The sequence below is a fragment of the Prunus persica genome, chromosome G3 (genome assembly GCF_000346465.2).
Source record: "Prunus persica cultivar Lovell chromosome G3, Prunus_persica_NCBIv2, whole genome shotgun sequence".
In the NCBI taxonomy this organism is placed as follows: Eukaryota; Viridiplantae; Streptophyta; class Magnoliopsida; order Rosales; family Rosaceae; genus Prunus; species Prunus persica.
The window spans coordinates 4,155,399-4,167,514 of NC_034011.1; the positions used below are offsets into that span (position 1 = coordinate 4,155,399).

The 12,116-nt window shown below is 38.6% G+C and overlaps 3 protein-coding genes across 3 annotated transcripts; 2 read left to right on the top strand and 1 right to left on the bottom strand.

The window, feature by feature from the left end:
* Positions 274 to 6,414, top strand: LOC18782271 (lysM domain receptor-like kinase 3). Its single transcript, XM_020559212.1, has 11 exons — positions 274 to 1,551; positions 2,237 to 2,311; positions 3,061 to 3,354; positions 3,759 to 3,904; positions 4,011 to 4,100; positions 4,182 to 4,287; positions 4,507 to 4,658; positions 4,748 to 4,845; positions 4,929 to 5,076; positions 5,239 to 5,346; positions 5,937 to 6,414. Exons 1-11 carry the CDS (start codon positions 951 to 953, stop codon positions 6,099 to 6,101), a joined length of 1,983 nt encoding a protein of 660 aa, XP_020414801.1. The 5' UTR covers positions 274 to 950; the 3' UTR covers positions 6,102 to 6,414.
* On the bottom strand, positions 6,692 to 8,878 carry LOC18784263 (clavaminate synthase-like protein At3g21360). The gene is made up of 3 exons (XM_007215609.2): positions 8,129 to 8,878; positions 7,778 to 8,031; positions 6,692 to 7,277 (listed from the first exon to the last, which is right to left on the bottom strand). The coding sequence occupies exons 1-3, from the start codon at positions 8,486 to 8,488 to the stop codon at positions 6,917 to 6,919; spliced, it is 975 nt and encodes a 324-aa protein (XP_007215671.1). The 5' UTR covers positions 8,489 to 8,878; the 3' UTR covers positions 6,692 to 6,916.
* Positions 9,203 to 11,266, top strand: LOC18782346. Its single transcript, XM_020559073.1, has 4 exons — positions 9,203 to 9,504; positions 9,658 to 9,759; positions 9,879 to 10,761; positions 10,863 to 11,266. The coding sequence occupies exons 1-4, from the start codon at positions 9,241 to 9,243 to the stop codon at positions 11,069 to 11,071; spliced, it is 1,458 nt and encodes a 485-aa protein (XP_020414662.1). The 5' UTR covers positions 9,203 to 9,240; the 3' UTR covers positions 11,072 to 11,266.

The following is a 12,116-nucleotide window of genomic DNA, read 5'->3' on the forward strand; positions in this document are numbered from 1 at the left end:
ACCTCTCAACTTGCCAAACTTGCACCCTCATACATCAAAGTATTTGAAGTTTTTTATTCATTTCATCAAATTTTCATGAAATCAAAGCGTTAAAGTAGAATACTTTTTTCCTATTTTTAAAAATCATTTAATTTTTAACATTTCAATATTTAATTGATAAAAAAAAAACCTTAAATTTAAAGAAGGATTAGAGAGGCCACAGTAGGGGTAATTTAGTCATAAAACATGATCCCCAATATCTCCAGGTGGGTGGCTCTCTGCAAAGCCCTGTATCTCTTTGGATGTTCACTTTCCTTTTTTCACTGTATTGTATTGTGTTGCAAGCAAATTTAGCCAAAAGCTAGTGGGTCAGTGAGTTTACCACACAACACAACACAACACAACACACACACACACATGCTCTGTTTACAATCCCTTCATTCCTGTCATCTCCTGTCCTTCAAACCCCCTTAGGTCACTATTCCTCCATTTCCAAACTCACTCTGCTTCTGCTAATTTTTTCCAGAAGACCCCACTTCTTCAAAACCCTCACTTCCTCCAAACCTGCCAATTCTTGCTCTCTCTCACTCCTCCAACCTACCACTTGTACAAAACAATAACATTAAGAACCATTTAGATTGTAATTTGCAGCTAAAATTTGTACCACCAACTTCCATTACCCTGAGCAATAGTTACACCAGTTTGTCTGTTCTTGATCTCAGTCCAACCATCTACTATTTCTTGTCAAAACCCATCAAAGCAGTTGAGCTGAACTTGCTCTCCATCAACCACTTCCAATCATTTTGCAAAACTCAACCCAATTTGTCAAAATCTTGATCTCACTCCACCAAGTGACCAAGCCACCATTTTTAATAATCCAAACCCATGAGACCTGCCTAAGTTGAGTTAACTAGAATAACCTATTTCAAAATTCTTGCACTTTCTTTGTTTTCTCTACCAATTTCTTGACCATGAAGCTTGAATGGACCCCTATGCCAATCCTGCTTTACCTTATTCTCCTCCCAATTAGCTTTTCCACGGCTTATTCCCCAGCACCCATGAACTGTACGGACACTACTCGCTTGTGCACATCTTTTTTAGCATTTAAGCCCGAAGCCAATGAGACCCTTTCGGTGATTCAGAGCATGTTCGATGTGTTACCTGAAGACGTGACGGTGGAAGGCGGTGATGGGCGGGGCTATGTGTTTATAAAAAAGAACTGTTCTTGTGCTGATGGGATCAAGAAGTACTTGACCAACACAACGTTTACTGTGAAATCAGGAGATGGGTATGTTTATGACATGGTTATGGAGGCCTATGGTGGGCTGACTTTTTTGCCCAACACGACTAGGCGGGCCAGATACGGCGCCGTTGTGTCGTTGAGGCTGCTCTGTGGGTGTTCAAGTGGGTTGTGGAACTATTTGATGAGTTATGTGATGAGGGATGGAGATAGCATTGAATCTTTGGCTAGCCGGTTCGGGGTTAGTATGGATAGCATTGAGAAAGTTAATGGGATTGATGACCCTGATAATGTGACTGTCGGTGCTGTATATTACATACCTTTGAATTCAGGTCAGTTGTTTTTCTTTTTGGTTCATATGGTTTGCTTGTGATTTATTCTGTTTGTGTGATTTGGTTGAGTTGTTGAATTTTGGGTTAGAAACTTACAATGTGGTGAGGTTTTCATTGGGTGTGATTGTTGGGAAACATGAATTCTATTTCATTGTAATCATGTCATTGATTAGATTTGCCAAAGTTGGCAAATTCAATTCATTTAAACTTTGAATTGTGAGCTGTGGTTACATCTCTTGGTAATGAATGGATGAGTGAATTGTTCGTCACATCATGTCGAGGCATAGTGCGTGTCTATCGATTATTGATGCCGTGTTATCTTCATTGGAGCAGCCATTAGTTCATTTTGATTGTGCCTGAAGAAGTAGTGGACCTTTTACCCCATTTGCTGCCAATGTTCATTGTCATCGTTTCTACCCTTTTGTAAACTCCTTTGTATGCTCTGTTATGAAAAGTAAAATATCCAATGTTTTGTTCGGCAAATGGACAGTGCTCACTAGGGAAATTTGCGAGTAGAAATCATTATGTTATCATGTCTTATGCATGCCTATCTCTTTTGAGGATATTCTAGTTCTTGGATGATTTCCAATCAATTTCCAATAAGCATTATGATTAGAGTTAAACACCCTTATTGTAAATGTGTATTTTACTTATTAACTTTATTTTATTTTTATCATGCTTCTAGTTCCTGGTGAGCCTTATCCTTTGGAGAGTATTCCTCTTGCTCCTGTTCCTTCTCCACCCATTGACAGTTCTTCAGGTATGGTTTGATATATTACAAGGAATTATAACATTATATTTCTCTGGGAATTGATGAACTGCTAGTTTTGTTGATATAATGTACAAAATTAAAAGTTGAAAACTAGTTGCTTTGGTGAGTAATCCGCTTGTTAACATGTTTTCTTGAGCTTAATGTAGAAGAAGAGCTGAAAACTTTAAAGAAGTGGAACCATTGAGTATACATGATAAAGTGATTTCTGTAAGAGACCTAAGTTCAAGTTTATGCTGCCTTTCTTTGAATTAACTGAAAGTTGCTCAAATTTCAAGATAATTAGAAGGAAAAAAAAAAAGATTCTCCGTGCAATATCTCATTGGTAGCCTTGTGAAAAAATGTTGGCTAAATTATATTATGTTTGCAATTACCTTTGATGTTTCAATTATTGCTGAGAAAGCCATGTCAGTAAGCTCACAGAATGTGTTTTCTGTTTTGATTGTCATACATCGCTAATCATTTCAACACACATTAGGAGCACTGGTGACAAATTTTTATTTAATTTTGTTGCAAATTTTCATTTGGGGCAAAATTTTAGTTTGTTGAGAATATGAATCGAAGTAGATAGTTCTTCGGAACTTACTGGTTTTTCCAGCACCCTTCATATTTCTGATTCTTCTTTCATGGTTCCCCCAGCCTTCCTAACTTTCCCAGGATTCCTCCACTCAAGCACAACATACTGCACACAAGTACATCTTCTCAAGAATTCTAACAACTTGTTTGCTATTTGTTTGCAGCAAATCAAGTGGATCATAAGGCGCATGTGCCATATTTATGGATTGTAGGGAGTTTAGGTATCATTCTTGTTGTGATAGTATTAGGCATACTTTTATATGTTTGCCTAAGGTCATCAAAGTGCTTAACTGAAGAACGAAGAGGTCACTCAAAAGATCCTGATGGCCAGATTAGGTTTCATATTCTTGGGAAGCCAAGTTTCTGTTGTGGTTCAGGAAGGTACATGTGTTGCACGTCTGCAGATTGGAAGCAAACCAATGGGGATTCTAACAACCAGCAGATAACTATTCCCAAAGGTTTACTGTCTGAACTATTTTATCTCATCGTATTTTATTCCTCAGATTTCAATATGAAGCTCTGCTTTTCTAAATGTCTGATGATTATTATCTGTAGAAGGAGAAAAAAGAGAACATAGAAAGGCGGGGGATAAATTAGAACTTATAAATTGGAGCTTCTGTAACAACTTTTCTTGAAAGAATCTTCATGTAATAGATTATTGTATGTCATGATTTGGAGTTTTATTCCTATATTTAAAACTTCTAAATGCACATAGATGCCTCCTTATTCTTGCCCTCTGATTCAGTTTGTCAGGGTAAGTGTGTTTGTGTGATCTGCTTCCTTATCCAATCTTTATGTACCGAAATGTGGTCTTCCTCAATCTGGGAATGCCTGACTGATCCTCTCCTTTTACTTGTTGCAGCTCTCGGCAGTCATGTACTTGACATGGAGAAGCCTGTGGTTTTCACATATGAAGAAATTTCTTCCTCAGCAGACGGATTCTCTGATTCACGTCTTCTGGGGCATGGAACATATGGTTCTGTGTATTATGGCCTCCTCCGCGAGCAGGTTTGCAGCTTTGTACTTTGTTTCCCATATTCTACATTTTCTTTTACCATCTAGAGTAAGTTTCCCTGTCACATCTTTGTTGATATGGATTTGAATTTTGTTTTAGGAAGTTGCAATTAAAAGAATGACTGCTACAAAAACTAAAGAGTTTCTGGCAGAAATAAAAGTTTTGTGCAAGGTTCATCATACAAATCTGGTAATTCTCACTGTAGCTTTGGAGCTTATTGCTTTCAGTGTTTCAGAACTCTGACTCCTATTTACGTTTAATTGTGTCAAGGTAGAATTGATTGGTTATGCTGCAAGTGATGATGAGCTCTTCCTTATATATGAATATGCCCAAAAAGGTTCACTTAAAAGTCATTTGCATGATCCTCAGAACAAGGGTAAGTTACAACTTACATGCTAATGCTATGTTGAGAGAATGCCATTAGCTATATTTTTCTTGTTTCTTTCTTTGGCCCAATATCTGCTCCAGGTTAGGTTCTATACTTCTGTTAAAATTTGGCCCGCTATCCACTTTATTTTCCAGTTTGTATGTGACCGTTGTCTTGTTGAGCCGTGCATATGTCTTTAATCTCTGTGAATGATTAACTGGCTCATAGGTCATACATCACTTTCCTGGATCATGAGGGTCCAGATTGCTCTTGATGCTGCTAGAGGTCTTGAGTACATCCATGAGCACACTAAAACTCATTATGTCCACCGCGACATCAAGACAAGCAACATCTTGCTTGATGGTACCTTCAGGGCAAAGGTTCAATATATTATAGTGATTTCAGGTGTGTTGTGTATGTATGCATTTTGTCCATGTCAGTTATTAAACTTGTTCTCTTTGTATTTTAGATTTCAGATTTTGGGTTGGCAAAAATTTTTGGTAAAACAAGTGAGGGAGAAGCTACGGTAACCAAAGTTGTTGGTACATATGGTTATCTGGCTCCAGAGTAAGTAACCGAACTTTCAGCTGACTACTTTTTCCTTGAAAAATTCAACAAGTCTTAATTACTGCCCTCATGCTTCCTTGTAGATACTTGAGTGATGGCCGTGCTACTACCAAAAGTGATATTTATGCTTTTGGAGTTGTTCTTTTTGAGCTTATATCAGGAAAGGAGGCTGTTATACGAACTGAAGGCACAGCTACAAAAAATTCTGAAAGACGTTCACTGGTATCTATTGTAAGTTCTTCTTAGGAGACATAATTTCATATTCTGTATAGATATAAGAAATCTAATAATCTTTGGCACAAACATTTCTTTAGAGTAGTTATCAATTCAAATTAATATAATTTAACCAGCTCTACTTATATGATACATCCCTAATTTTTGTCTGAACTGCAGATGCAAACAGCTCTTAGGAGTGCTCCGGACTCCATGAGTATGTCAAGCTTGAAAGATTACATTGATCCAAATATGATGGACTTGTACCCCCATGATTGTCTATTCAAGGTAACTGTAATCACCTTTTGAACTCAAAACAGATTGGCAGATACTTTTGCCTGCTTTCACTGACTGTACCTCTCTGATACAAGAAAGTGCTTGAAAGATAAACCATATAATTTTCTGATGACAATTAACATAAAAATTACTCGTAAATCTGAGTGAAAAAGTGACACTTATTCCTTAACTGGACTGTGGGAACAGGGGTCATGTGAGAATTAATTTGAAACCAATTATAGTATATTAGTTTGAATATGAAAATTTGACATTGATTTTATGTAATCCCAAGCTTTGTTTATCAAGCTATCATGCTACAGAGTGGCTGTTAATACTTTACTTTGTCTCTCTCTCATTCAAAGCTAACATTTTGCCAACTTTCTGGGAGAGGAAACCTTATTTTACTCAATCCGGAGATGTCCCATTACTGAGCACCTACCCAGACCAGGGCCAGAAAGGGCTAAATGTAGACCTTAGAATTATTCCTGTACAAGTAATTATATAATCAGAGTAAACAAGAAAAATAAAAACACTTAATTACCTTCGAAACTGTTTTTCAATGTTTATCAGTAGCCTGTTAATTTCTTCTTCTTGGTGCATAGGTGGCCATGATAGCGAAGCAATGTGTAGATGATGACCCCATCCTACGGCCTGACATGAAAGGAATCGTGATTTCCCTGTCACAGATCCTCCTATCTTCAGTGGAGTGGGAAGCCACTCTTGCAGGGAGCAGCCAGGTATTCAGTGGCCTTGTTCAGGGAAGATAGTGGAACAGCACCTTCCTTTTCAACCCGATGCCTTCAAAGATTTCATTATTTTGCATTTCTTTTATCTGTATGCTGTGTATAGTGGCACATATATAGTGGTAACGTGGTAGTATTTATACATCATATTTTCTTTCTTCCATTTTGGTTTGTTTCCCCCCATTTTAGATGTTTTATTCTTTGTAGTGTCATTTGTGGGAAATTTTTGATTTAATGTGAAATATTGTGATGGTGGAGCTGAGGAAGTGTTGTTTCCTTGCAATACGAGTGAGCTTTCAGTAGCTTAATTATATATATAATTTTTTCAGTTGTTTGATTCTGATCCCATTTTACGTGGATTTTCTATTATAAACATATACAGTATACTCAGAAATACACTGAGACAATGGTCAATGCATATGGATGCAGTATTATCTACTTGACAAAATGCTGATATGACCGAGCAAATATTTTCATCTTGAATCTCTAGGAGCCTTGAGCTTCTTGATCCAAAATTGTCTCCCTTCTTTTTCTTTTCTCTTCCCTTTACAAGTGTCATGTTAGATAGACTTCGAATTCACGGAAACATTGATGGAGATGTCAGGAAAAAAAAATAATTACAAAAGCAATGGAAATTTATTTAGAAACATGAAGAGTTTGTATGAAACTACTATATCATTATATGATTATACTCTTTAAGATAGGATTGTACAAACAAGCTCCGTCTGCATAAACCCTAACCTGACATGGGCAAATAAGTAGAACACATGCTTTAGCACCCTTTCTCTCCAAAAGGGAGGAGTGACAGCACATAAGAACACATACATGATGCAGCTAAACTACTTGCAGAGTGAAGCTAGGACTCTGCGAGGTGGACTGAACGATTTCCGGGAGTGAAGGACAGCCAAGTTATCCAGCAGTAAAACATCGCCTTTGCGCCAAGGGATGGCAACACTTTCCTCTTCAAGAACTTTCAGGCAGTCGTAGATGGTTTCCGCGGGCAATGGGCTGCCATCTCCAAAGGTGACAGCCTTCACAGGGTCATTTCTTGCATCTTCCCACCCTGTATATGCGGCTACCATGCTATTGAACCAAATCTTCCGCCGCCTTGTGCTTTCATATTTAATGGCTGGGATTGGCCCCATGATAGATTTCACTCCATCCTCCAACCATTCCAACTTCATGCCCAGCTTAGCAGCCCTGCCAAAAGTTTTAGCAGAACCACATTGTTAGTTGTTCATAATTCAATTTTACAAACCCATAAACTCAACTAACTGAACAATCAGTGCAACAACTTCAAACCTTAAACAAAACATTGAGGGCTCATTTGAGCGATCATATTGGATGACAACTGTATGTTACCCTAATATCACGTGGCATAAGGACACGGTCTTACAAGTTCACTCAAATTATAACACATGGTCTTAGAATTCACTCAAATCATAACACGTGCAATTAATATAGAATTGATCATTTACTGTTTAGCTTTTAGATGGTAATAACTGCACCCGTTTTATAATTTAGTTGAACTCATAACATTATATCGACATGCCATGTGGAGTTACAATTGGAAAATTTACTCATGCTATTAAAATTTGTACACATAGTACTAGACTAGACCATCTTAAATTGTATAGATAAACAGAACTATATTAATTGCATTAGACTGGATTGTTGTATAATTTTGAACCTAAATATACCTTTCCTCAGCTATGCTCTTGTCTTTGGTCAAGAAGGTGGACTTCCAGCCACGGCCAATTGGAGAAGAAGGATCGTCGTCTTCGCCTAAAACCCGGTTATATATCAAACCATGCTCCTCCAATTTGTCAACAAATTCTGGGTACCTCTCTTTCATCCTCTCGTACACAATGTGGCTCAGAACAATGGGAGTTTCTCCCCCACTTCCAGGCTCCACTTCACAGAAGAAGAACAACTTCGCTGGGTACTCAGGCACCTGAAACGACACGTCGCAAGAACACCACACTAGAAAGAAAAGACACATAAAAACGACATGCCGTGCAATTAAAAACGAACAGAAGATGCGAATATACCTGAGCCATTTCGTGGTGAAATGGAATCTTCTGGTCTGGCGGGGACTCGTTGGCGGTAAAAACCCGACCCACGACGTTAGTCCGGGGAGCGGCTCCGCCGACGTAAGGAAACTCCTCGAAGCCGGAAGCCTCGACGACGTCGTTGAAGTCCGAGGCTGAATTGACAGGAAAGCCCCTAAAGAGCACGGCCCCTGATTTTCGGAGCTGGGCCTCCAGATAGGGTTTCTGGGCTTGGATGGTTTTGGTGAAAGCAGAGAGAGTGAAGGAAGCTGCGGGGCTCGGAGTTATGACTACCGGGAATTGAATTCCGCTGTAGAGCTTTTGCTGCGGGATTTGGATTTCCACAAAACTACCCGCCATAGTGTCGCTGTGTGTGCGGTGGTGGCGCGTGGAGTTGACGCGCCGGCTTGCAGTGTTGTGGAGAGTTTGTCACTGGATTAGGGGGTTTTTGGGGAGTGATGATATGGATACCCGGTCCGGAATTGTGTCTAGGTTCAGTTTAGGTAGAGCTCACGAAACTATGTACGGCACAATAATTCCCTTTATGGCCATGCATTACACAATTGTCATAACATGATACTAATGTGGAAAAATTGAGGATTTTAAAAATTTAGGGATATTCGAATAGAATTTTAATGGAATCTATAAAAAAATAAAAGAGAGAAGAGGGACAGATTATACTCGTCGGAATGAAAATTGGAATACCAAGAGAGGAAAAGATTTCGGCCGGTAAGTTTACTTGCGAAAAATGTAGAGAAATCATGAATTGAGGAAGTTAGGAATATGAAATAAAGAAATGAGTCCGATAAGAGTTAGATTATAGACTTTAATATGCAATTCACATGTGTTAATAAACGCATGGGAAATCGGTAATTAGAATGATTACAATAATCCATGTGTTGACCACTCATGAGAAGCAAATGTCATAAGATGGGCTTGGCCTGTGGACCAAAAAAAAAGTGTCTATGTGGTGGGCCGGATTATAATGGGCTTGGTATGTGGACCAATAATGCGATGGGCCCAAGAATTCTAGAGTTAAACGAAAATGAGCGGTCATTTGTGAAATTCAAAAGCAGAGAGAGTAACGGAGACAGAGAGCGGGAGAGAGAGAGATGCCGATGAACGAAGAGAAAGCGAGGTCAGTGAGGAAGGCGCTGAGGGACGTAGCGAACAACTATGGCGGTGGAAGGTTCTCGAAATCTTCTGCCACCGCGAAGAAGAACGGAAGGTTCTCGAAATCTTCTGCCACCTCGAAGAAGAAAGACAAGGAACCACACAAGCTTAGGGTCGAAGAAGATGAGGGAAAGGATCAAAACGAAGAAACTCTGGATCGGCTCTTGCTCCTTCAGTCCGATCTCTCTGCCCTCGTTCATCAGGTACCAACATTTCTCTCTGGAGATTTCTATTTACAACTGGAAGCCACTGCAGAATTGTTAAAGTTTTCATCTATATTGAAAATTGAAAATTCTGTTTTCTTTAGGGTTGTATGAATCTGTTAGAATGTGATTTGTATTGAAATTGAATGGCAGATTGATGAATTAGTTGTGCAAGCATTTAAATGCAAAGGAACAGAAACCAAAGAAGTTGAATCCTTCACAAACTTCTTGTCTGAGATACTTTCCTCTATGAAGGTCAGTAGAATTCTTACCCAATTCATTTCTCAGTATCCCACTTGCATAATGATACATCCTATTTTTCCCAATTGATGTTGAATTTCATTTTCACCTGCACTTTATGCAACTGCTTGCAGCCATGGGTTCCCAGGCTTCAGAAGTCACTCTCCACTCCTGTGGAGTCTACTGTAAATGAAGTTGAAAGTGTAGAGGTTGAGAGTCCACTAGGCTCCCTTATCTCACCTTCTCCCCTTGTGTCTTGGCGTGCCGACTGCACTATCGAAAGAGGGAGACATCTGTTTAAACTTACCCCTCTTCCCATATCAAAGTCTCTGTCTTCCAAACCCCCAATCCCTTCTAAATCATCAGTCTTTGAGAGAATTTCTTCTGGTACTTCTGATAGGATACCCTTTTTTCATGCTACTTTTGGAGATGCAAATGATGATTTGCTTGAATTTGTGGCAACAAAGCAAACTCCAAGTAAGCCTTCTGGACCAGTTGGTATTGAGCCAGGAAGCAATATTGAGTTTGGTTTTGTTTCTCCGCCTATGTTTTCGAAACAAAGGGGTTCCATGGTCGTGAATGTGGTGACTCCATGCCTAAAAACGTCTCCTCCTAAATCTTGTGTTTTGCTTGAACCCATTTCAGAGTCCTCTCCTAAGGGCCATCGCAGGGTTCATAAGTCTACCCCGTTTCCTGTCGGATTCACAAATTGCAGTGAATCCTCTGGTAGTGAAGTTTCTGAGGATCTTGCTTTCAGGTATCCAGAGCTGTTGGCGCTACAACAGGCTTATAAATCGGGACCTAGAAAGAAACATGTAGAAGCGTCACCAGAATGGTGTATGTCACCTCCCAGAACTTGTGTTCTACTAAATCCACCTGATGTAGAGTCTTCAGACAATGCTGATTTCCAATTGCCACAAACCAGTCATCTTCTAGATAAGCAAATGAATTTGTATGTATCAAAAGGAAATGATGGACAAGGAGGCATTCATCAAGTCAAAGCATCTTGTCTTCAAGGTGTTGGCCGTTCATTGTTTGCTCCTTTTACTAGTTTTATGTGTGAGAGCACACAGAGCATACTGGACATGTTTTGATTCAAATTTTTTCTTTTGTCACAGAAACCGTAGGGGGCAGGCTTGCACTGATAGGAAGCACCCCGATCTGGAAAGAAGCTGAAAGTGTTGTTCGAACGGGCAAGCGTCCTGGTGAGAATACCTTAAAGAGGGAGTTGTGGACAAAGTTTGAAGCAGCTTCTTCAAATGAGCTTCTGTTTAATGACTGCGTAACTCATAAAGGATTTCTTGATCGATTGGATGAGGTTTCTTGAGATGGAGATTACCAAATGGCTTTTGAATAAATAGTTTCATGATCTTAAATTCTGATTTGTACAAGGTGGGTTCATTTGTATCTTTTAGAAGTATAAGGAGCTTTGCACATGTAATTTTGTATCCCTACAACTAGAACCACCAGCAACACATGTAATTTTTCAGACTTCTTGGCTTATAAATTATAATTTCTTTCACGTTTGTTGTAAGCCTTTCTTTCATGTACATAGAGATGATGATTTTTACTTTTTTAACACCACCATACCATAATGTGATTTGAAATTGAATCTAGCACAAATTAACAGGTCAAGACAAAGTATTATCCGACAAGAACAACTAACAATGCTTGTTAAATATCGCTAAAATTATTTTTCTTGATTTTACTAGCATCTAAATCATGTGTATTTTTATTTTATGGGGAGTGATGAGTAAGAAGGTTTAGCCTAAAAATAAAAGAATGAATTTTTAGTTTATATTTCATAGAATCTATGAATAAAGTCGAACAAATTAAAAAAATCATAGTGTAAAAGAATCTCATACGACTAATTAAACAAGTCATAATACAACAATATACCACAAGACATGAAGCACTTTCAAACCTAAGAAATTGTTGAAAAATTATAGACCAATTTTTTTTTTTTGGGGGAAAACTAGGGTTTTTAAATTTATTTTTAATACAATCAATTTACGGAAAATGAAACCAAACTGTGATATAAAGCTCACTATCTCGATTAGGGGTGGGCACGGTCTGGATTGGATCAGTTCACCTCAAAACCACGACCGAACCAATTACAATATGACGGTTTGGTTTGATTTGGTTTGGATAAAAGTTATAAAGGATACTGAACCAAAACAAACCAATTTAAGACGGTTTGATTCGGTTTGGTTCGGCCGATTGGGGCCTAAGCCCTATTCTCTTTCTTTTTGTATTTTTTTCAACATTGTTAGCCCAATTTTAACCAACAAATTCATGACTTGCTTCATACATAAATCATTTTTTAGAGTACAAAACTATCCTAAAGCTCAAAATGTCATAAAACTTCATAT

What these genes read in the sequence shown, in the direction of transcription:
- LOC18784263 (XM_007215609.2), bottom strand. Translation starts at nt 8,488, where the DNA reads ATGGCGGGTAGTTTTGTGGAAATCCAAATCCCGCAGCAAAAGCTCTAC. An exon ending in TTCACCACGAAATGGCTCAG is followed by an intron (nt 8,032 to 8,128) that starts GTATATTCGCAT and finishes GTGTCGTTTCAG; the next exon opens with GTGCCTGAGTACCCAGCGAA. An exon ending in AAGAGCATAGCTGAGGAAAG is followed by an intron (nt 7,278 to 7,777) that starts GTATATTTAGGT and finishes AACTTTTGGCAG; the next exon opens with GGCTGCTAAGCTGGGCATGA.
- LOC18782346 (XM_020559073.1), top strand. Translation starts at nt 9,241, where the DNA reads ATGCCGATGAACGAAGAGAAAGCGAGGTCAGTGAGGAAGGCGCTGAGG. An exon ending in TCTCTGCCCTCGTTCATCAG is followed by an intron (nt 9,505 to 9,657) that starts GTACCAACATTT and finishes ATTGAATGGCAG; the next exon opens with ATTGATGAATTAGTTGTGCA. An exon ending in CAAAGCATCTTGTCTTCAAG is followed by an intron (nt 10,762 to 10,862) that starts GTGTTGGCCGTT and finishes CTTTTGTCACAG; the next exon opens with AAACCGTAGGGGGCAGGCTT.
- LOC18782271 (XM_020559212.1), top strand. Translation starts at nt 951, where the DNA reads ATGAAGCTTGAATGGACCCCTATGCCAATCCTGCTTTACCTTATTCTC. An exon ending in ATGGCCTCCTCCGCGAGCAG is followed by an intron (nt 3,905 to 4,010) that starts GTTTGCAGCTTT and finishes ATTTTGTTTTAG; the next exon opens with GAAGTTGCAATTAAAAGAAT. An exon ending in ATGGTACCTTCAGGGCAAAG is followed by an intron (nt 4,659 to 4,747) that starts GTTCAATATATT and finishes TTTGTATTTTAG; the next exon opens with ATTTCAGATTTTGGGTTGGC.